Source organism: Wasmannia auropunctata, unplaced genomic scaffold (assembly GCF_000956235.1).
Source record: "Wasmannia auropunctata unplaced genomic scaffold, wasmannia.A_1.0 LD335975.1, whole genome shotgun sequence".
Taxonomy (NCBI): Eukaryota; Metazoa; Arthropoda; class Insecta; order Hymenoptera; family Formicidae; genus Wasmannia; species Wasmannia auropunctata.
Genome location: NW_012026915.1, coordinates 529,372 through 554,331, shown reverse-complemented (window position 1 = coordinate 554,331; position 24,960 = coordinate 529,372). Strand labels below are relative to the sequence as shown.

Here is a 24,960-nt window from a genome sequence, read left to right as displayed (position 1 = left end):
AGCAATAAAGTTAGTATCTATATTTTATAATCTCTCTATAGTATGTGCATTAACAATCTATTTTTTTAAAGGTTATCTGAATATTTTATAACTAAATTTGAATTATTATTCATGCTTTTCGTAATGTTTGGAGTATTAACTTTAAGCCTTAACATTTTTCGAGTAAGTTTTGAAAATTCACTATTAATACATATATAGTTTTATATTAATAACATTGTGAAACGTATTTTTTAGTAGTTTTAAAACAGCTTTGATATTTATGTAAAGAAATTAACGACATTAAATTTCTTAAAGAATTTGTTATTACAATATAATGCAATAAAAAACATTATAGAAAATTTTCAAACTTAAGGATTGATAAAAGGACATTTGCTTATATACATAAATTATAAATTGTTACGATTTTAAGATAAAGTTAACAATTTTTTTCTACATTTTATATAATAAATTTTAAATTGTCTAATTTAAGTTGTAGCTGAAATTAGATAATTTTATTTTAACACTAAAACTTGTACATTAGTTTTCGCAGATTTTATCATCTAATTATATTACTGAGGAACTTTTAGCGTTTGTAATAATATGTGTCGGTTTTATATATACGCTCTTATACAATTTAATCGGACAAAACGTTACAGATCACTGTGATCTTTTATTTGCTACTGCGTAAGAAATATTGTAGTTTATTGTATATTATCTCAGATACATGTCATATTATATAGTTTTATAAATTCTAGTAACAAAAATAAATGTAAATATAATGCATACAGCAATAATATACATATATTCGAAAATAATACAAGTATTTTTCTTAAATTATTTTTATATTGTTATTGTATAGATATGAAGCTAAGTGGTACAAAACTCCTGTACATATACAAAAATTCATACTATTTCTATTGATAAAAGGCAACAAGCCTTTTGGCCTAAAAGTTGGTGGATTGTTCATAGCATCTTTACAATGTTTCTCAATGGTATGAAATATATATATATATATATACCTATATATATATGTCATAATATATTAAATATATCATAGTTTAAGATAACAAAACAAAATTATTGTTATTTTGTTGTAGCTCATAAACGCGGCCTTGTCTTATTTCATCGCCATCTATTCTATGCGATAATAACAGAGATAGGTATGAATTAGTATATATTATTATAGTAAAAAAATTAATAATTAGTAATAATAATACATGTATATTTGACTAAATAGAATGTGATTCGGTATATATATATATAAATCAATATTTGTACTGATTATATTTTTCAAATATATAATAATAGTTGTAATAACAGAAAGAATTAATAAATAAAAATGATTTTATTGTCAATAGAAAATATTTATTTATTTATTTTATTTTATTAATTTTAACAAATGTGATGATCCTTGGTGTTTCCTCAAGGAATGATGATATTGTTTTAATCTATATAATATGTTAAATATGTATATTTATGCAGAGCGATTTCACTACCCATATATAATTGGCATGAACACTACTGTGACTTTTAATTTTACTAACAACTGAAAATAGGTGTTAGTTTTTTTACATCAAATTCTTTGTACAGAAGATGTGAGTACTTGACGCTGTTTTTTTTACTTTTTTTAAAAAAACAAATTTGTACGGATATCATCTTTTTTAGTAACTTTATTATGTAAAAGGATGAGTAAAGGTCTGTTGGGTTAATTGTGTTGAAACTTATCAGGATGTTTTGGAGTGTATAAAGTGTTGGGTATGGGGGTGGGTATAGGGACAGTTGGATTTGAAGTAATAAGTGTAGATAAGAACGTGGTGGATAAAAATGTCGTATCCCTAACGTGTCTCGTGTATTGAGATGTATTGAAGCATTGTTGTGAATAAGAGAAAGGTGGAAAGAGTGAATAACATAGATGGGGATATGGGTATAGAGAATGCTTGGAAGTTTATATAGGCGTATGCAAGTATTAAAAAACAATTTGTAATCGAAGAAACGGAAATACAATTTAATTTTTAAATATAATTTATTATATATATTTCAATATAAAAGTTAAAAAATCGTTTTTAATATTTAACATAGAAAAAAATAAAAAATACTTTTAGTATATGATCCCAAACAATTGATTGAGTCTATTAAAAATTTCATCCACTTAGCTGTTCTTTAGATTATCATTTTTATGATCGTGTCTTCGCTGAAATCAACGATTCGAATAAAGAAACCCGGATTGGTCTTACTGCCCGTAAACGGGCGTGTATATTTGACGTAAGACATTATATTGATTTTCTTATTTTATAATTATATTATTTTATAAATCAGATGCAACAAAGTAATGCCAATGCAAGCTGACACGGTGTGTATATAATAATTTTTATTACCGTTATAATATCCAGCCACATATAAACTGCGCGCCGTACTTTTTGTCGATTTTAAAACACAATCTTTTACATAAAGTCAAATTCCACTGTAACGAATTAAATTGATAAGCAATTACTAATTAGATAGCAAAATAACAAAATATAAGAGGTTCCGTAATTTTTGCCCTAAAGAAACATAAATTGTAATTATATTCCACAAAATCCATTATTAAACATTTACAAAATATGCAATAAGGAATAGACTATAATATAATTTTGTTGTACGATATATGTAGTAACATATCTTTTTTCTTGATTATTTAATGTTTAACATTATTTAATATTTTAAAAACTTTTATCTAACGCCTAAAAATTTTGTTTTACTAATCTTTTAGAAACTTATATTATTGCTTTTATTAAATTCCTCCCGATTTTTTATTAAAGTTTTTAGATACATGTTTTGTTTTTTATTTAACAGAAACTTAAAAAGTACTAAAAAAATAAGAAAAATGTGAAGTAAAACTATTTATTTTGCAAAAAATGATATTGTATACTTTACAAATCATAATCTTGTAGTAGATATATCATATGTTTAGCACATTTCTATTGTTAAGAATATCAAACGCGTAACTTATGACTGCACCCATTGAAGAAACAAAAAAGAATGCGCCACAAATAAGTAAGAAACGGTCAGTGCGCTTGCGTAACTTTCACTTCAAGTCGTCTCTCATGGATGATATTCCGTGAGAAAGAAACAACTGTTGAAATTTCTTTCGGCGACGAATCGATTATTTAATCGGTTACTACATTTTGACGCTATAGTCTTAAATTGCGTATTTCAATTTTACAGCGGAATTTTGTACCATCTTACGTTGCGATTAGACTAAATTATAAAAATTACATCTTAAATTACGTAAATATTTTTGATAGAAAAGAAAACCTACAGAACAAATATATAGATAGATCAAATAGTAGAGACAAGCGAACCTTTGTTCCTTTTACCTCACTATACGCATTTTAGTGCTAGTAGAGAGATGGTCAGTATAATGGATAAATATTTCAGTCTTAACCGGACTACTTTACGAATAGTTGGTCTATGGCCTTATCAAAAATCGAAGCTTTCCCAAATTCAATTATTTTGTTGCTTTGGTATTGTTCAATCTTTTATTATATGTCAGGTATGTCGGTATTCTAACTATATCATTTATTATAAAGGATGTATAAGATTATTTGATATCTGCGAATTTTCTCATTAATTTGGAGACAATACATCCTTTAATGAAAATATAAATATGTGTGATAAGTGATTAAGTGATATTAAAAAATAGAGATAGAAAGTCTAAAATTAAATTAGTTTAAGTCAAAAGTGATTATATTTTAAGTAGTAAATCTTGTCTGCATAAATAATTTATTCATATTAAAGTAAGTCTGTTTTATATTAAATTTATAATTAATTGATTAAAAAGTAATTAATTATGATAAATCTTATATACTCGTGTAATAATAAAACATAATATACTATATACACAAAAATTAATAAATTGAAGTTGCAGTAATAAAACATTTTTATTTTTTTATTAATCAAAATTAATTGTAAAATAGCGCTATTACTATACATTATTTGTAGTAGTCAATTAAAATAATGTTTTCTATTCTTACGTTTTGTAACTTTATATAGCATTATTATATATATGTATGTATATATATATATATATATTGTAAAAAGATTGTATATTTTATACTATATTTATTATACGTTTTATATAATAATTCATTATTATATAAAATTTATGCAGTTGTTGTATTTATCAAATGTATGTATATTTATCGTTTCAATACACAATACATATTATTATATATTATATATTGTTACTATACACATACATTATCCAGACAGAACAGATTGGTCCATAGACGTCGATTCGACGTCTATGGACCAATCTGTTCTGCCTGGGTAATATAGTATTTTACTTAATATACTTAGCGTATTATACATATATAATATTAATTAATGCTGTATTTTTATTTAATTAATTTCTTTTTAATAACATTAATTAAAGAACATAATTTTAGATTGTTTAATAAATAAAGCATTACTTCCAAAAAATAACCAAAATTTGTGTTTGTATATAATATTATACGTATAAAAGTAAAATAATCGAATATTGATAAATAGAATATAAATAGCGCGAATTGTTTCAAATGCTCAATTTCAACCAAATATTTTCATAATGTATTAGGCAGTTTAAAATATTCTGGTAAATTATGAAGGCATTTATTATATGCTTTTAACTTTCAAATAGTACACTTCTTTCGATGCACTAATAGAACAATCGTGCGAATTTTGATTTGATATCTTAATTTGTACATCTGTCCTGAGGAAAAAACAAAAATGTTTTGAACATATTTAACGTATAGTGTGGATAAGCTGCGACAGATGTTTCTGTGCAAATGCCAGCAATTCGAAAATGCTTGCGGTGCAAATTCACACTTTTGTATCATTTGAATGTAAATTTTATCATAAAATTATTAATTACAGTTGACAACATTTTGGACCTCGAAATGCACTGTAGACCACATTATAAAAGTTTTTTCTGTATTGATTATTACTCTTGCCACAGTTACAATCTACTACTCATTTTGCATTAACAATAAGACAGTAAGTTAATTATTTATTAGATTTGAAAAACGTTTACATAATATAATTTTGCAATTGTTACAATTTTTTTAATTTTAATTCTGGTAAAAGTTACATAAATAACATAAGGTTACAACAGTTACATAAGAACTTATTGAAACAAATAGATAAAATATTTAATAGAACAACTTCAACGAATCTATAATGATTTAAAAGACAACAACGAAATTGCCATCGTAGACAGATACGGAAACTACGCAAAACGTTATACGACTGCATTTGCAAGTAAGGTAATATTTTTTATCTTTTACTTCGTATTTTAAATATATTAATATATAAAGTATATTAAAATATATGAATAAATTTAATATTTTCTAAATATTAAATAAATAAATTTAAAATTCTATAACGTAAGTAAGGTTTTAAATTAGGCCAAGTGTCTTAATTGTTTGTTAAATTTATACATCAAACAATATAGAGAAAGAAATCATTAAAAAACTAGATTCTCAATATATTCTAAAAATACAAATATTTTGATTTGTTTTGTTTTTATTTTCAATATGATTCGATAATTACGACTACGGGACTAAGAAATAAAATTATTTATGTATTTTTATTACAATTAAAAGTATACTACTTTATTAGATATAAACATATCTGATAATATAATGTCTAATTATTGCATGTATAAAGCACTTTCCTATTTTTAATGCGTACGATAACTACGACATATAAATATTAAATGTATTAATTTTAATTTATTTATTAAATAAAAAATAAAACAATAAATATTACTAAAGTAAAATAAAATTTAATATTGTAAAAAAATTAAGTTTAAATATTAGATATATTGTGAAAAAAAAAACATTAAATATCAGTATACAATATTTTAATATACATAAATAAAAAATCTTACATTGTTAAAATTTGACTAATTCCTTGTCACTCTTATGTTGTTTAGTGCTTCTTTTTTTCGCTGAAATTATATTTATTGGCAGTCAATTTCCATATTTTATGAGAATAATTATGTTTACAAACGAGTCTCAATCACGTCGTTTGCAAATCTCAACTGAGTACTTTATTGATCAAGAAAAATATTATTACATTGCGCTAATTCACATAAATGCAGTTGTGTTCATAGAACTTACCATATTCATGGCAACAGGAGCAATGTTTATGGCGTTTTTTCAACATGCCTGTGGAATGTTTAAAATTGCTAGGTAAAAAAATTAATATTTAAAATTAAGAAAAAATTCCGTTTTTTATATCTGAAAATTTCCAATAAATAAGTTTACTTATTGAAATAATAAAACATTAGTATGCATAATATTTGTACACAGTGCATTAACATGTACAAACAATTATATATTTATATTAGCTGTTTGAAAACAAAATTTTTAAAAGCGAGATTTAGACTCAGTGAGCAAAAAGCTAGATATTAATCTTTAACTTTCTTTTGTTAATAATAATTTTTAACTTTTCTTATCAGTATATATAAGATGATAAATGCTGTATATATAACATAGCAAATATTTTACTTATCCATAGAAAACTGCGTAAATATATATAAGTATATAAGTATATAACTCGTTTCAAAATTTTAACTATTCAACTTCGTTATTTCTCGTCTGATAACATTGTCATATAGCAAATATTTAAAAATTCTTATATAATTATACTATCTAAATTATTTACAGTTATCGAATCAAAAACACAATAGAGATTTACATACGAAATGTTAATCAAGAAAATAAGAATTTGATTTGCAAGGGTCTTATTTATGGCGTAAATATTCATCAAAAAGCAATGATGTTTGTATTTATATTTCATAATACTTTTATAATATATGCAATACATATATGCATAACAATCAATTTTTTTAAAGGTCATCAAAATATTTAATGTCTAAATTTGAAACATCATTCTTGTTTTTCATAGTGCTCGGCGTAATTTCTTTAAGCCTTAATATTTTTAGAGTAAGTTTTGTTTTTTTTTGTAAATTCACTACTAATATACTATGTTATAATATACTATTTAAATTAATAATATTATAGATCACATTTTAGTATTTATAAAAACATTACTTTGATACTTAATTAAAGAAGTAGATAATATTGAATTTCTTAAAGAATTTGTCATTACAATATAATAGCAATAAAAACGTTAACTATTTTTAATTTAATTTAAACTTATTATTAACAGAAAGATATTTGTTTGTATAAATTTTTGCGTTTTTAACATGTAGTTAAAAAATTTTATTCCACATTTTATAGTAAATTTTAAATTATCTAATTTAAATTATAATTTAGAAATTAATTTCAATACTAAAACACCTACTTTAGTTTTTACAGATCTTATCATCTAATTATATGTCTGTGGAACTTTCAATAGCTTTTATAACAATATGTTCAATATGTGTATACATGTTTCTAGCCAATTTAGCCGGACAAACAATTACAGATCATTATGATCTACTATTTGATACTGCGTGAGAAATATCATAGTTTATTACACATTATACTAATTATACAATACAAATCTGTATCTTATATAGCGATGTACAAGTATTTTTTTTCAAATTATTAATTTTTTAATTTTTATCGTTATTGCATGTAGATATAAAGTTGAGTGGTATACAACTCCTCTATATATACAAAAATTCATACTACTTCTATTATTAAGAGGCAACAAGTCCTTTAGCCTAAGAGTTGGCAAATTGTTCATAGCATCTTTACCATGTTTTACAACGGTATGATACGTTTCATATTTATCATAATAATCATAATGTATTGAATGTACCAGACTTTAAGATAACGAAACAAAACTATTATTGTTATTTCGTTACAGCTAGCAAATGCGTCCTTATCTTATTTTATTGTCATCTATTCTACGCAAGAATGACAGAAATACGTACGTCAATTAGTGTACATTGATATAATAAAAAATTAATAAAGTATAATATATTTTATGTACGACAAATAGAATGTGATTCGATCAATATAACAAATCAATGTATTTATACTGCACTGTATAATTTCTGATTACATAATAATATAACCATAATAGTAAAAAGAATAAATTAGAAAATAAAAATGACTTTATTGTCATTAATAAATATTCATTTTTTGCATTGTATTAATTTTAACAGATGAATACATCCACATCGTTTTGTCAAGGAATAATGACATTGTTTTAATTTATATAACATGCTAAATATATGTTTTTTTTTGTATGGTAAACGCAAAGAATTTAATAAAAAAAACTCCTGATTTTGGATTTAATATTATTTATTCTCGAAATAATTAACAATTTTGCAAATGCATAGACACTTCCATAAGACTTCATTCTAATACCTTCCTTCCAATAAAATATTATACATGTTTTCTTAGCATATAATCTACCGTAGTAAATATATATAATATTCACAAAATAATTCACCTTTTCGTAATCGCAATTTAATAAAATTTAGTTTTATATATATAAAACTCGTTTGTGTATAACAAAAACAGCACTAGAGGTACATTGATATTTTCAGATTTTTAAAATACATTCTAAATCGTTTACTCGGTATTATATTCGTCATTGCATTTAAATATTCGCTCTAAAGACATTTAAAAATATTTTCGATATTGTGATAGATCGAAGGCAACTATGTGTTGTAAAATTTACTTTCTGAAATTACCAAAATAATATCTACAAAAGACATTTTAGAAATGTTCGCGCACACTCTCATGTGTATATTCATTCGCATCCTTAATAGTTGTGCTTAAATCTAAATTTTATCTACATTTTTTATTTTAATATTGGCTTCTTACAGATGGATTTTTATTGATATTAATCCAAAGTCTTATTATTTTTATTATTTGTGATAAACTAATGATTATTTGTGAACTTTATTTCTCTCTTTTCTATCACACTGGCGATGTATACTACACCTTATTGAGCTTAATTATAATAGGATAATGCTATGTTGGCACGCTCGTCGCATAACAAAATTGATGTACAAAAAGTATATATATATATAATATTATAAAAATATATTTACAATAATTTAAAGTACATAGATATTTTTCAAAAAATATTCCGCATTTATTGCAAAATGAGATTTATCAATCATATACTGCGTGATATATTTTGTCTTCATTCCCTCTTTACATCCCTATGCTGATTACGCCGCGCGCTCACAAATCACGTTCAACTTACAAGTTACAACAATTGTTGATCGCCGACAGCCGACTGACGCGGGACACCCGACGGGATAATATACAAAGGTGACGTGTGTTGTATGTTAATTAACAAAAGTCTTGACACTTGCTTCCAACCGTCGGTCTTTCTGTGGTTATCTCTAGCTCTAGTTTTCTAAGAGCTAGTATGTACATAAGAGCAACAAGTACATAAAATAGTGTAATATAAAATGGTGAGTTTCTGGATTATGTCGCATCTTCTTCTGCAAATCGTAAATCGTAATATCGATATCACGCATACACGCACAAATTTTCAGGCATACTTTTCTTTTATAATAAAAAAAGAGTGACATATATTTTTATCCGCGCAGATAAAATACGGAATATCTTTATAATCTATATTGTCTTATTCTAAATTACTATGAGCGGAATTTTTGAGGTACTTAATGTCGTGAACTGATATTTTCAAATGTAATAACTTATACATCAGTGGCACTCTGCAAATGCACGTTAATTAAGTTTAAGGCACTTTTTACATTACGACTAAAAATTTTATCTACATAAAAGTTGACTGTATTAATATTATAAAATCAATCTTGCTATTTAAAAATGGCATCCATTTTTATTAAAAAGACCAGTAATGTAATTTAGTAAATGTAGATAAATATGATAGGATTTATTATCTTGCTTACACTGGAATAGTATTTTTCTGTCATAATTCGCGCTTCTATATGAAGTCATTGTAAATTTTATTAAACATATTAATCTATTGTTCCCAAAACGAGTTACCTCATACTCTTTCATTCATAATTTTTAATTCTTTAATTTAAAAAATCTGCAAACTGTGAGTCGATCGTTTCTATTGTATATAAAGCCACATGTCACTACAAAATTTGCCAAATGTTTCATGTTTAATATTTTAATTTTACTTATATAAAGCAAAATTTTACTTATATAAAGTAAAATTTTATATTAAACATACAACTTATATTATTACTGCATTAATCAAGTAAAAAAATTGTTTAGGCGCGACTGTTTCATTGACCAATAACGGAGTTAAATTAATGTCTCTTCTTAATAGAAATGAGTCATTGAATCATTTGTAAATATCTGTTTTCTTCTAGTAAAGAGCTAAGCGAAGATGTCATGTCATTGACAACCATGTTGGCGCTAGCTGGCAAAGGTTGCGGCAACGACAAAGGATGCGTCGAGCTCGAAACGTTGGTCTCATGGGTTTGAGCGTTAACGGACCAATTCCTGCATTGCTGAACGTACTCCAAGGTCCTGCGGTAGGAATCTTGTCTCATACCTTGAGGCGGCTTTATCGGCGAGCCCTGTTGCGACTGGCTAATATCTCTGCATTGTATCTCCGGCAACGGTCCACCGTGTTGATCATGGTAGCATTGATTTCCGTAAGTCCACGCGCAATTGCAATTGTATTGAGCCGGAAGATTTGTGCGGGTTTGACAATTATGCGCGCAGCTTTGTTGCTGCTGTTGCACTCTGCAGTTAGTCTGTTGAGGGTTACAAAGTTGCGGTGATGTCCTCTTTGAACTGCTGCCGTCGTCGTTGACCTGACGATGCGCACCACCGGGATGATTACAGTTGTTGACCAGGCAGGACGCTGTGGCCGCTTGTTGAGTCTGCTGTGGACAACTTTGAATATTCGTCGCAAGGGTGTTCATCGGTTTGCTTTGATTCGCATGGTTCAATTGAGGGCAATGGGGTGACATCGGACTGCACTGATTAGTCACCGGAGATTGTTGGGCAGAATGTACGTTGGATATCTGACCGTTGGACGTTGCGATAGGTCTCGTGCATTGACCGGACGGGTTGCACTGAGCGCTCGGATGAGGAATAGTCGACGGATTGGGCATGGGCGCGGTTTGCTGAGTGCAATGCGGCGACAGTTGCTGACAGTTGTTCGTTAGCTGCATCTGTACAGTGTGATTCGACGGTGTGCAAGTCTGATTAGAATGATGACCACTGGCTTGGCCGCCGGTGCCGTTGCAATTCGCGTTCATTTGAGCCGCGCAACCGTAACTCGGATAGTAAGCATGGTGTGCGTGGCTCTGAGGACAATTTCTGGAGAGCTGTGCGGAGTTTTGGGGCAGATTTTGCGGCGCGTGCTGTGGCGCCAGCGCGCCAGCCGCGGGGGATGTCAACGGCTGATCGCTCAAGTGTGCCGAGGCGTAATGGGAACTTGGTGACATGACTTGACCCGCGGCCGGGCTTGCCACTTGTCCGCCGGTCGCTTGAGACCCGTAATTCGGCGGCGGGCAATACTGCGATGAAGATTGAGTCGCGCGTGAATTCGGTTTCAGGCAGTAGGCGGCATACGAGGAATTCTGATAGTTCGGACAGGGTTGTTGTGCCACTTGCTGAGACGAATAACAGTTCTGCTGATGTGACTGATTGTAATTACATGTAGGCTGCACCTGTCGCTGATAATGCAAAGGATTCGTGCATATCGGTGACTGGCATATCGGTAGAGGACTGCCGCGATAGCTGACTTGATTTCCACCCGCTTGAACCTGTAATGGCAATATCAATTTCGAAATTAAAAGAAATCAGCGTGAGAGAAATATTATGGAACCTGAATAATGTATAAAGGAACACGTGTAATTACCTGATTCAAATACTGCATCATTTCGTCGGGAATAACTAGTTTGTTCTCCACCATTTCACCTTCGCCCACCTCGTCCAGAATCACCTCCTGATTGGGATGAAGCTCAGGTTGAAGCTCGGGCAGCTGTGCCGATCTCGGCCTCGGCGGAATCGGAGGAGAAGTCCTTTGGACTGGGTTACTGCGAATAGGTTCGGACATTCGTCGATCACTCGATGGTTGAGTACAATGACCGCTCGGATTATTCCAGTCGCTCGGCACCGCCTGAATGCTCTGCATAAAAATGTTGCGTTGTTTAAAATCGCCCTTTATCGGGTTTGTACTCGTAAAATCGTAGCAAAGCTACGTACCTGAAGAGACATATTCTGAGTTTGAACGACGAGATTATTTGTCGAATAAGGTCCCTGAAGATGACTTTGATCGATCCTGCTGGAAGTGGTGCTCATCTGGCTGCTTCGTCTAGACGTACCCGGACTGATCGGATCGTACAAACTTTCCGGTCCTGGGCCCATTCTAACGGCGTTAATGACGCTCGCCTGGCTGCTCCTTCTGCTACTGAAATCCGTCGATCGCATGCTACCGTAATAAGTGCTGACGGTGCTGTTGCTGTCCCTTCGCGGCTCGCCGAACGGCTGCAGCCTCAGCTGAAGATCAGACAGACTTGTCTGCCGCGTCTGGCCACCGCCACTCTCCATTTTCAGATCGGTGATCCTTTTATTGAGGTCACCGATATTACCCTGAGGTGTGACACCGCGGGTCCCGCGCATGTTCGCTACGCCTACCATCGGCATACTCGGCATGCCTTTGGCGTTCAGTCTTCCTTTCAGACGATTTCTCGACGTGGGTACCGGCACTTGCAATTGCTGCTGCGATTCCATACCGCCGACCTGGCACCAGACAACGTTACTTGTCAAGGTTGTTAAGAGTTAAGATTAAAGAATATCAGAGCAATCTAAATCTCAAGGAACTCAGTAAACGGAAAAAGATTAAAATGAATTAAAGTTTTTAAATTCATGGATTTAAATTCATTGAAATAGATTGGCCTCCGTAGAAATGAATGCATTTCTATTTCATAATACAAATATAATGTAATATTTTTATTTTTTGGATTTGATAGATTGAAACAATGCATTTCCTAGTCAAAATTTTTAATTAAATAACGTTTATGATTTATTTTCACGGAAACCTATATGTTATCATAAACTATATTTTTCAAAATTTAATTAGATTGGAAAGCTGCATTTTCTATCTAAAATTTTGAATTGACCAGTATTCTCAATTTACTTTTAAAGCTGAACTTATTTTTAAATTGAATGGCATAGAAAATGTAATCATGTATTTCCTATAAATGAATACAAAGACATTGGGCATTGAAATGGATTTAGATTTTTAGAAGTACGCATTTGCGAACGTTGAAATGAATTTTTTTCAATATATTTTAATCAATTTCCGTTTGCTGGGAAGACAAGCCTTAAAAAATCATTTTATATTTTAATATTATAATTAAGATGCTTTTTGTCCTTATATCTAGCGAAGTCCATGCACATTTCTCGAGCGATCCTCGAAGGACTCACCATGGCACGCAGCGCTACAGGAAGATCGGCGATGTCCAAGTCATCGGGCTCTTCGTTCCACGGTTCTTCGGTAAGGGCGATTCCGTCGCCGGTGAGAGCGCCCATTCCCGCGACCTCGTCATTACAACCACCCACCAATGGACTACCCTGCTGCTGCATGATTCCGGGCGGACTGTTCGCCTCGCTCTCGGATTTGACGCTAGGACTCGAGAGACTGGGTGTCTTCGGAGGCAGATCCTCACTCCTGCTGGGACTGTTACCACCCGCGCCGGCCTCGTCGCTGCCACCACCGTCGCCACCGCCGCCGCCCTTGTGCTTCTTATTCGCGTAAAACTCGGCGCCGTGAACGGTCTTGACATGCTTCCGCAGCGACGACGGATCCGTGTACCTCTTCGTACAGCCGGGAGCTTTGCAAATGTACGGTTTCTGGACAAGGAAAGTCAAAATGGAACAGTTAAACAAATACAGAAATTTCAAGTGAAAATCACTACGTGATTATTTAATTTATTATAGCCTAATACAAAATAATAATCCACGAAATTAATATCATTTTTATCCATTTTTCAAATCTTATTTAAAATTCCTTTCCTTTTGACAGTTAAGAAGAAAAGGGACAATACCTCGCTGGAGTGCGTTCTGTTTTGATGCTTTGCTCTATCGCTAGCATTGCTGAATGCTTTACTGCAGCCTGGATACTCGCAGGTATACGGTTTCTCGCCTGTATGAGATCTAAGATGCGTCTTGAGATTTTCCAATCGCGAGTAGGCTTTGAAGCAACCCTCAAACTGTATTCAAAAGGAGACATTTAATTAATACAATTTTGTAATGTAAAAAATGTAGCTTAATACAAGTATAAATTACAAGTCAATTACAAATATGCTATTCGATAACCAGTATATATAGATATTGAATAAGAAAAAAATATTAAGAAAAGAAGAAGAACGAGTCTTTAGGGAATACTTTACATATTCATGAAAACCGAAACTGAATTATTTTAAATTGCTTCATCATATTATACAATATTAATTTATGCGTTATAGCGTACATTTTTGTGCACACATTGTTACAAGTGATATCTTTAGATGCGTTTAAAAAAGGTTTCAACACATATTTTGCATAATAAGTAATAATTGTAATATATTGTAATAATTAATAATTACGAATCGTGCGTACATAATCAAACGTGATGCTGCACGATATACGTAATTATTATATGCGCTTTTCTTCCAACGTGAATCACCGAAAGTGAACTCGAATGCGATTTAAATTTCTTGCCATAATCTAGTTACTAACGATATTTATTTTCTCATCGATCATGTCTCACTATAACACGTCGCCGGACAAATTTGCCGCGTCGCGCGACACCGCTGACCGCGGCAAGTGATCACGTGATCATATTTCGAAAGCGCAGCTCACTTCACGCCACGCCGACGCGTCGCACGGTCCGGTATAACCTCGTAGCGCGATCGCTCCGTGATTTTCGTGTTTGTTTACCCGTCTCGCCGGGTGAAGCCCGCGTACGAACGTGTGTCGAGAACATTGAATTTGACGGCGTCGATCGTCCCGAGTTCGGACAGCCCAGCAATTAATATAAGTTTCGACATTCGTGATGATTGGCGTTGCATGTCGTGTCGGACAGACGCCGCCGTGTCGCGCGGACCGCGACGTTCATTTTCTAATATGCGCAAGTATATTTCGAATATTTCACTCGTCTGGCGAGCATGTTCGGAAAGCAAAGGGACGTCGGAGACAAGCCGTCGCGACGGTTTAATCGGGACAAATAATCTCGCTTGTCTCTTGTTGACGGACGCGCGTCGACATTTCTGAGAATTTCAAACGCCGACCGAGAACGCGTCGCGCGTAACAAGTCGGGAGTGACGGATGCGTATACACGGACGATCGCCACGACGATCCTTCTCAATTAATCTACTCGCGCGCGCGATTTTCAGTACTCGTGATTGTCGCCGTCACCCAGGTCGGAAGAATTCGCTTGACGGACACGCGCGTGCACTAGTCGCGAGTGTGATGAACATCGGAAGCGACCCGAATAAATGGACAAATGTTCGATTCATAACTACGAAGCAGTCTAAGGTATCAATGCATCGAGAGACACCGAAAAATTGTTGCGATGATCGAAATCAACGCAGTCGTCCCAACGACGGTGAGTTCTCTCGAAAATTTGCAAAGTATAAAATTAATTTGAGAGAAATGAATATTATCTCTCCTCTTTTAATTTCGAATTCTCGAAATTTTGCAAAGTAAAATATTAATTGTAAGTAAAAAAGCGTTTTTCTTCTATTTTAATTTTGTCTCAGAATTATGCAAAATGTGTAGAATTAATTTTAATGGAGATAAAAAATTATATTTTCTTTTTAATTGTACTTTAATTAAATTTTGCAAAATCTAAAATCAATTTAAATAGAACGTAGAATATTTAAACATTTTTTAATAGCTGATAGCGAAAAATCAAATAAAACGTGCACTGAATAGCGATATTTAGCGAGATTTTTAAATCATTTGCCTGTATTTATGCGCGTTGGTGTGTAATTGATTAATACAAAAAATTTTCGGTCGGAAGAAACAAGTAAGTACTTTACTTACGGTACACTTGTGTGGTTTTTCACCCGTATGCCTTCTCATGTGCACGACTAACATGTACTGAGCCTTGAAGGGTTTTTCCTCCCTCGAGCATTCCTCCCAACCGCAAACAAAGCTCTTCTTGTTGGCGTGTATGTGATCGTTGTTGATATGCTTCACGAGATCGTCCTGGTTTGGGAGGGAGATGCATGCCAGATTAATGTGGATAAGACCGAGTCTTTCGCTGAGATGTACAGATGGCGATGATTATCGCATTATATCTTTAGCTCCCCTTTTCCCCTTCTCTTTAAATAATTTCCAGGAATATCTCAACGCTACGTAAAATTGATCACTCCCATTAACATTCTGCTCGAAGCTCCGCGAAAATCGCGATATAGAAATTGTAATTATTCGTGTCGCTGATGCCAGTTGACGAAGAAGTAAGCGATTAAGATATCGTCGCACGTCCTATATATTACCTGTGTAGGAAACTCGAGACCGCAGTCTCGCCAATGACAATTCGTTTCGATGAAGTCACCGGGTTCGTCTCTGAGGTCCTCACTCGGACTGAGGCCTTGAGGGTGAGTCGGAGGAACGGTGGTGGTGGTCGCGTTGGTCGTCGTTGTCGCCGGTTCCCGCTTGACTTTGGTGGCGGCCCGCCTTGAGGAAGTGTCAGCCTCGGCCGTCACCGAGCGAGTCGATGATTCCGACGCTTTTCTGCATGACTCTACGCTCTGTACGTGGGAAACAGAGAGAGAAACAGAGATGTTAAATAAATAATTCTCAAATAAATTTATATATTTTTCTATTATTCAGATACTCAAAGAATTTAGAATCGTGAATGTAATACTTGTAATTCCAATAATATAGTTTTTTTTTTTCAAGAAAATAATTTGAAATTTCGCAATTACATTCGAGTTCCAGTCGTTCATTAATTATAGCAGTTATATCAATTTATTATGAATTCATATCGCATCGCGTATAATTTTGCAATTATCACGTTTATAGAACGCAGTGAATCGGTCGATTGTTACGAACTGTCATAAATCATCCGCTTTTTTCTCTTTTTGATCTTCTACGAACTCTCTCCGATAAAGACATAACTCGAAATACTTGATCGAGGGTGTATGTATATATGCAGATTTCTCCACCTCTACACTATGTTATAATAGGTTGACAGATGATAAGTAATAAAGCATACTAGTTATATACTATATTCGAAAGTAAAATTAATGAAAATGGAAATAGAAATGTAAAATATCATATATTCATAACGTTGCTACTTAATGTAAATCTTTTTGGAAATATTTTATTTGCTTATTGCTGTCACGCGTACCTAATAAATATTTAAACAGAAATTCAGGTTCAAGTTATTTAATTAGTTTTGCAAATAAATTAGAAGAAATGAAAATAATACTAATATTAATAAGCGACTTTATTAATACATTTTTGAGTGGAAAAACCCGATGAGACGTGAGAGAGCTATTAGTATATCCTAATAATTTTTTTACGTGATCACATACACTTTGATATTTTGGAATGATAATTTGGCTTCGTTTGTATATTTTTAATATAAATGAATTCTCATAATTAAATCAAAACCGCGAATATGTTCGGTATTAAAAGGCAATTAAAAAAATTGAGATAAATATAAAAACCTGTTTAATCTTACCATAGCACACTACAGCACTAGAGCTCGCATAGAAAAAGAAATATCGCGTAAACATGGATCGTGAGAGTTCTTGCAGTATTCTGTATAGGTACGCGACGCGCGTATACGAGTACGACAACGGTACACGACGACGGAAAGCAAAATGCAAACCGATGCAAATCACGCCGGTAAACTTTACAGCGTGCGGACGCGGGGTACAAAATGAAAACGCCGCGCCTACGTTGGCGAGCGCGCGGATGCAAATAAATCACCGCGGGTCCGTCGCGACGATGGCGGTAGAGAAGAAACGACAAAGACGAAAAAGCGACGGTCAGAGTAAAAGAAGGAGGTAGGATCGGCGGGTGGGAAAATAAAGGTTGCGTTAGGGAGGGGGTGGAATCGGACGAAATAATGTGCGCGAGATTGCTTGTAACCCGAGGACCCTTTCGCGAGAGAGTAACCCAATCTTTTTCTCCGTCTCTCTCTCTCTCTCCCTCCCTCCTCCTCTGTCTTTGTTGTTCCATTGTCGCCCATCGTTAGATGAAGCCAAACGGGACGTAGCTAAGAAAGGTCGAGCGGGCATCTGATGGGGGGTACGAGAGTACAATTATTTATTCCCAATGAATGTATCGATGACGGGCCACCGAGTGGTATATCGCCGTACCCTCGACTCACAATAACGATCGAATAGCACTCCCGGTTTGCTATTGCGAGAGTATTGCGCTCTCCTGTCCAGAGTTAACTGTGCGCGCGCGGCTCTCTCATTATATCTAATATCAATATCATTCCTGCCGTCAACATGGCTTAATTATTAATATATGTAATAGGGCACTATTTGTCATTAGCATGAAAACGTCGAATTTTGGAACTGACAAATTGTAATGTTTTTAGTCTTAATGTTCTCGATTTTATTTTTGTTTACCTCACTTTTCGGAGGCACTCCGGCTCCGTGCGGACTGAGCGTCGCCGACGTAGAATGAGGCGGCACACCGGGGTACAATTGCGAATGGGGGGACAGTCCGTGAGCATGGGGGTGAGAATGAGGATGCAGCGGTGGCGGCGGTGGTGCGGGTGGCTGAAGGGGATGCGTGTGAGGTAAAAGCGCCGCCGCGCTCCTTAAAAGGTGTGCCTGTAACTGCTGCAGGTGCGGCGCCATGCTGGCGGGATGCATGCCTAACGCTGGACTCATTGCTGCGACATAATGTAGGTTGATTACTGTTATATATTTATTACTGATACACGATAATATTAATTACTGATAATATTAATTACACATCAAAATTACGACTTATTTAGAGCGCGAGATTTCTTATCTACATCTTACTCATGGTGGTTTGATAATGTGATATTAAATTCGCAGTTATATAACGCGATAATTTTACAGCAGCAATACATTTTAAATAAAAGATCTTCAGATATTATACAAGGTATTATGATGCAATGTGATTTGAAGGATATCTGATTGTGAGTGTTTACGAATATTTAGCAATTTATGAGTAATCGGATACTTAATGCTTTACACGAATCGCTCGAATATGGTTGCGATATGAGAATAACAACGAAATCGGGCCGTATGTCCGTTCTTTTGACAGTCCAAGCACGACATGCCGGACTTCCGGCACGTAGGCTAAGCTTGCATTTCAATTGTGAGCCTCTGTTACGAAACCATAAAGTAACCGTGCGTAGGTAGAAACTGCACTATTATACTGTGCATACATGGTATCTCAAATAAGCTTGTATTAATCTGAATGTAATCTTACAAATTTATATATTAATTATATTTACCATTATAGTTTTATCGTTGTTATCGACAGGCATAGCAAATTTCGATTAAATTATGAATAAATATTATAAATGATTCAAATACTATCAAAGCATTTAATTTAGTCTGTTAATTATAATACAAATGTAAATTAGAAATGCTGAAAATTGTGCAAAGTAAAATCAAAATGGAAAAGGATATAGAACGGAGATAGAACGATGCAGGTGATGTCTACTTCACAATGGCGTATGCATCGAAGGCAAATTTAACGAGCAGGAACATCCTGCGGGTATTCGACGATGCGACGCCGACAAACGACTGGCGTGCCACGCCGTCTGAATTTTAATTCGTTAATTACTTCATTTAATCGCAAATTACCGGGCGTTCTTAACTCGCGAGCAAGAAGGTTACCGCCTATATAATGGCTTTATGTGCACTGGTACTGTCGCCGCCTATCGCCTTCGATCGTGCTTTAAAAGCGTACCTGTTTGCTATAAAACGAACACTGACAACGTGCATTTGCCCTTTAATCCCATCACAACAAATTATATTTGCCATAATTTGCCATAAATTGTTCCTAATGCATCTTTAGTTAATCATATCGAGAAGAATTCTCGATTGTAATAGGACTTTTGTGAAATGATTTGTGAAATTAAGTTGTTCGACGATTGATTGGAATTATAGGCGGATATTTTGCTTACCAGCGGAGAGATGTCCGTAGCTTCCGCTCGCGCTACTACTTCGCGAGCCGTTCACGATGGACGCCAAGCTATTAGGGCTAAATCGAATCATGCTGTCGATATCGAACCTGTCCGAATACGGCGAACTGCTCAGCGCTCTTTTCCGACTCGCTCTGATCGCCGAGGCTCGCGGACTTCCTAGTCGCGACGATGCTGAAACTTAAGAAAAGACGGATTTAACTTGACATTTGTAAATAGAAGCTCTTCCAACGTTCAGTCTCCAAGCCCACTCACTCACCATTCCTATGTCAAACAAGCTGACAAAATTTATAATTTAATTACCACTGTCATGTGCTAACGTGATCTTTCTCGGAACATGCATTTTTAGCATTCACCACTGAGGTGGTAATCGGGTACATAGGTAAGAAGTCGGACGGAAGGTGGAGAAGAACCAAGACCGTTGAATGTAGGAAAAGAAAGAGAGAGAAAGAGAGAGAGAGAGAGAGAGAGAGGGAGAAAGAAAGAGAAGGAAAGAGAGAGGAGAGTCGAGAAGACTGAAGAGAGAGCCCGATCTTGTGGCTTGAACGTTTTAGCGGCGATTTGCCTGCGACCGCAGCGTAACGACGTAATATACAAACCACTTTCTTAAGAACGTGGTGGCGGCTCGCTTGTACGTACCATCGTTGGTTACATGGTGGCGGTTACGCTCTCCCGTCCTTCTCTCTTGCATACACACGTACACACACACACACACACTCACTCTCTCTCTCCTTCTCTCCTACCTTCCCCCAACTCGATTTCTTGCTCTACCATCGCGGGATTAAGCCGCGAGTGCTCTCTACCTCGCTTTCGTACCCCTTTTTCTTCCATCATTCCTTCTCCTCCTCTCCTCCTTCTTTACCCTTCTCCTTCTTTTGTGTAAGGAGCAACGCGATACACAGAAGACGAGCACGAGAAGCGAGCCTACCCTTCTCCTCGATTTCCACTCGGTTGATCGCTCGTTCGCGCACAACGGGTATAGAGTTACTCGCAGTTGGAGATCCCCTTGCTCGCCTTCTTTTTTTTTTCTTATTTGCGAAACCCGCTCTCCTCCTCCTCCTCCTCCTCTTCCTCCTTGTCTCGTCGCGCCGGCCCGCACGGAGGGCTCCGCTTTGTCCCCTTCATCGGTTATTAATTCGGTCAATGATCAAATTTACGGTGGTCAACGGCGGCGGTAGCGGAACGAAAACCGACGGCTTAACTGCCATGCGGTTTTTCCGCATGACGTGCGGATGCATGTTCAATGAGCGATTTATCGGCTCACATTGCTACACTTGCTTTCTCGCAGGCTTGTTGCCGCGATTTTCGGACATTATTGTTCGATCGGTTTGCCGTATTTATAATTGTGTCGTTTCCCAAAAAAATACATTCAATCGAATAGACAATTAAAATATATATAAAGAAATTTATCACACGGCGTCGAATACGCAGACTTTTTCGCGTCGTCTCGCACGACGGGAGTCGATTATCTTATCCGCCAAAGGACCAAAGAGAGCTGGTCCCACCATATCCGGTTCGCGTCGCGTCGCACAGTTCTCGCTGACTTTAATGAATATGCGAACGTGGACCCTCCTACGTTCCTTACCGTTCCATCCCTCGCTCGATCTACCCAAAGTATCCTTTCCCCCGCGAGTTCCAGGACTCCGACACGCTGGATACGTTCCAGCTCTTCTCTTCGCCCCCTCGCGCATGCGAGGTCGAACATGGGATTGAGACATGTAAATTGGTGCAATCGTCCACTCCGATCGGCGCGGCTCCACCGATGCCACTACCGCGGAGTATGCCACGGCAACCTATAGCGCTTTTCAAACAGGTTCTGCTCGCGTGTTAAATCGAAGATCGATTCGTCTCAACTCTTAGTTTCGTATATCTTCTCTTATCAAACGCAATCAATATTTAAATTATTTTCGTCATTACTTCGCAGAAATACTTTTTTTTGCCATTTCAAAAGACTTAATGTTCAACGTTTAAATACTTGAATGTTTCGGCATTAAGGCAGCTAGATAGAAATTCAAATGCTCGATTACAGTCATGATTAAATGCATATATATACGTACATATCATAAAAATATATGCACCCACGCACGTCCATACTCATATTTGAAAACTGCGCGTAGTGAAGAGATCGAATCCGAGTTAGAAAGAGAAGATAAAGAGGACGGGAAGAAGAATTGTGAGACAACCTGTAGGGTAGGCGCTAAGGTGTTAATGAGGTCGTGTCGCTCCGAGTCGATTCAATTATGCGGCGGTGGCGGCTAACGAGGCCCCGTTTACCCTTTCGGTCGTCTTTTAGCCTCTCGGCCTCTTAACCAGTCGATCTCCTACCTGCCGGTAGTGCCACTACACCTACGTGTGCCAGCTAGACACGGCACACATAACTCAGTCACACACGTACAACACACGTCAGCGTGGACATTAAAGAGAAGATACATTGTTATATTGGACTTACCATCAATGGAGAACGGGAATTCGGACGATGCGAGGGTGCTGGCAGGACCTGCCGCGTGTAAGAGGTATTCGGGCCCCAAACCACCCAGTCCTGAAAGTGGAGAAAAAAAAAAAGAAAATAATATTCGCATAAAACGTAGCGACAGATTGGCCGAGTCAACGAAATGGACACCGTCCTAGTCGCTGCTGGAAGAGGGAAGTGAAGCGTGTTATTACCACGACATAGATCACGCGCGATGAATCGGGCTCGAGGCGCTTTTGTACGCTAGAGAAGACACTTCCGGCGGAAATGCGGGTCCCCTTTACGGGGCCTTCCGATTCGTCGTTTGTCGAAGAAGAGGTTACGGATAGTTTTTGTGTTCTGTTCTCTGTTCGCGAACACTTCTAACCGTACGTGTATATAGTCGGATATAATAATTACCGTGTAGTGAGGCGTTGGGACTGTGTGTGGAGGCCTGAAGCTGATGGTAGAGATGGTCCATGTAGTTGATCCGGTAAGCGGGATGTAGGGCCGTATGTTCCGCTAGGGGATGACTTCTGCGTAGAAAATCACCGGAAGTCCCGTTGCCAGCAGTCCCACCCCCACCGCCGCTGCCTCCACTACCTCCGCTACCACTTCCGCCTCCGCCGCCACCCCCGCTACCGTTACCGTGTGTTCCAATCGAGCTGCTGGATAATCTGAAAAGCATGAACATGAGGGTTTTTTTTAATCGGAAAAGTTAATTCACGCTCGCGGCTATGAAAAAAGCGAAATCCGTTTACAGAATTGCCAATATATCTCGGTAAATGGCCGTTCTCCATTCCCTAGCTGCGTATGATAACTCTCATTAACGAAACGCATTTCCACCGAGACGTTCGCGTGATTTATAGCAAAGAGGGAGGAAAAAAAGCATTCTCGTTTGACGGATGGAATTACGACACACTTCGTGAACGCGACAAATGGCGCGTGTCTCTTCGTCAAAGCTTCTATTCGCGTCGCTTCTTGACGTAGACAGGTGTCTTCCATCAATGGCACGGTCGTATGATCAAAGTATAACTTTGTTCGCGGGATAAGATAATGCGTTTTTGTTTGTCATCTCCCCACTGACGTCACAATGCGCGCGCTCGTTCGCTTCGTGGAAAGGAGGACCCGTGGTCCCGAAGAGAGGAGACAAACCGACGCGAAAGAGGCAGCGCGCGTCTCGTTTTGAACGATGGCAATTCGCCACGCTCGAAACATCGAGAAACGATGCGTGTCCGGTACCTTCAAAGGTCCTCTTCCTTCGAAAAGTCCGGGGTTCTTAGGGGCGCTCAGCTTCACTAACGGCAATCTCGTGCGAGTAGAGCGTCTTTCAAGACAGTCAAGAACGCGCTTGATATTAAATATTACGATATTAAGTCTATTTCAAATTTACAAATAACTGTGCAGAAATCTGTATATAATTCTTTGAATGTCTTTAAAACATTTAAATTAGGAGAAGATCCATTGCATTCTTCGCCCGAAAAATTGCAAGCCTTAAAAAATAATCTCGAAAATATTCTTTCTTTAAGTACCATTGTCGGCTCTTTTTAAAAAAAATTTCTAGTAAACGTGCTATCATGAAAATTCACGATCAGCGCCAGGTGGTCTGTCTGCATTGAATCCCAAAATCATCTCGTAATAATCGGGCCAGATGTTTGTAACTAATTGTAAGTTATCGAGACAATCGAAGGTCGAACGTCAATGCTCCTCTTCGAGGCCACGAGACAATGAAATTTTCTTAGCTAATCGAATCTCGCGGCCAAGCGGAAAGGAGAGCTGAGTATATCACATGTAGAAAAAAAGTCTCAATATCACAAGGCAAATATAAAGATCCAATTAGCCGGCGGTGATTACGCGGTGCCTCGCGAATGATAAAGTAAATAGCATCCCGCGGAACCGGGACGGAGGGACGATTGGCGCGTGTCGCAACGTTTTAAGGCGGATTACGATGTTTGAGTCGGTCGCTGTCTAAATATTGGCTCCGCGCTTCCACGAGTTTGCTGAGTAAAGACAACCGGGTCGGCTGTTTGACTTTGCTCAGTGTCCACGGATTTTGATTACTGCCTGTTGGCTGCCCGCTTACAGTGGTCGAACGTGTTAAAACGTTTGTCGCGATACTCGTTGACAGGTCGAGGGATCTCTCAATTTCGCATCGTTCTCGTGTCATTAACGGGAGAGGAAAATGCGAAAACATCTCACGGTACCTAACGCTTTTGAATCAAACGCCAGTCAAAGATTGTGAATTATTAAATAGAATAAGATTGTTACACAATAATATTAATTAATTTATGCAAAACAATGAAGTTATATTAGCGTTTGGAGTCAATCGCGGTAAATAATCATTTTTTCTAACGATTTAATTGTTTCCTGTAATAAAGCGGCGACAAAAATTAGAACGCTTTGACAGGCTGCTTAGTAGCAGATCCTGGAAAAAAGTCGACTGAAAG

At 35.8% G+C, this 24,960-nt stretch overlaps 3 protein-coding genes across 3 annotated transcripts in view; 2 read left to right on the top strand and 1 right to left on the bottom strand.

Moving 5' to 3' along the window:
• Positions 1 to 616: 616 nt before the first annotated feature.
• On the top strand, positions 617 to 1,127 carry LOC105454811 (odorant receptor 49b-like; the record flags this gene model as incomplete). Its single annotated transcript, XM_011697697.1, has 3 exons — positions 617 to 663; positions 839 to 971; positions 1,077 to 1,127. Coding segments are annotated over 3 exons (231 nt in total), but the record flags the coding sequence as incomplete, so codon positions are not given.
• A 5,566-nt stretch (positions 1,128 to 6,693) lies between these two features.
• On the top strand, positions 6,694 to 7,872 carry LOC105454800. Its single transcript, XM_011697687.1, has 5 exons — positions 6,694 to 6,782; positions 6,857 to 6,947; positions 7,314 to 7,459; positions 7,588 to 7,720; positions 7,819 to 7,872. Exons 1-5 carry the CDS (start codon positions 6,778 to 6,780, stop codon positions 7,870 to 7,872), a joined length of 429 nt encoding a protein of 142 aa, XP_011695989.1. The 5' UTR covers positions 6,694 to 6,777.
• A 368-nt stretch (positions 7,873 to 8,240) lies between these two features.
• The window catches only part of LOC105454799 (transcriptional activator cubitus interruptus), an 81,351-nt gene continuing 64,631 nt past the window's right edge, over positions 8,241 to 24,960 (bottom strand). The window contains exons 2-12 of the mRNA XM_011697686.1: positions 22,934 to 23,190; positions 22,514 to 22,603; positions 20,047 to 20,244; positions 18,506 to 18,774; positions 16,412 to 16,666; positions 15,957 to 16,121; positions 13,976 to 14,140; positions 13,356 to 13,781; positions 12,132 to 12,668; positions 11,785 to 12,054; positions 8,241 to 11,689 (exon numbers count right to left, since the gene is read on the bottom strand). Coding sequence (XP_011695988.1) covers positions 10,244 to 11,689; positions 11,785 to 12,054; positions 12,132 to 12,668; positions 13,356 to 13,781; positions 13,976 to 14,140; positions 15,957 to 16,121; positions 16,412 to 16,666; positions 18,506 to 18,774; positions 20,047 to 20,244; positions 22,514 to 22,603; positions 22,934 to 23,190 — 4,078 coding nt within the window. The 3' untranslated portion in view covers positions 8,241 to 10,243. The remainder of the gene's footprint in view (positions 11,690 to 11,784; positions 12,055 to 12,131; positions 12,669 to 13,355; positions 13,782 to 13,975; positions 14,141 to 15,956; positions 16,122 to 16,411; positions 16,667 to 18,505; positions 18,775 to 20,046; positions 20,245 to 22,513; positions 22,604 to 22,933; positions 23,191 to 24,960) is intronic.

Coding starts and splice junctions, on each gene's coding strand:
- LOC105454800 (XM_011697687.1), top strand. Junction 6,948..7,313: donor TAAGCCTTAATATTTTTAGA/GTAAGTTTTGTT, acceptor CACCTACTTTAG/TTTTTACAGATCTTATCATC. Junction 7,721..7,818: donor CTTTACCATGTTTTACAACG/GTATGATACGTT, acceptor ATTTCGTTACAG/CTAGCAAATGCGTCCTTATC.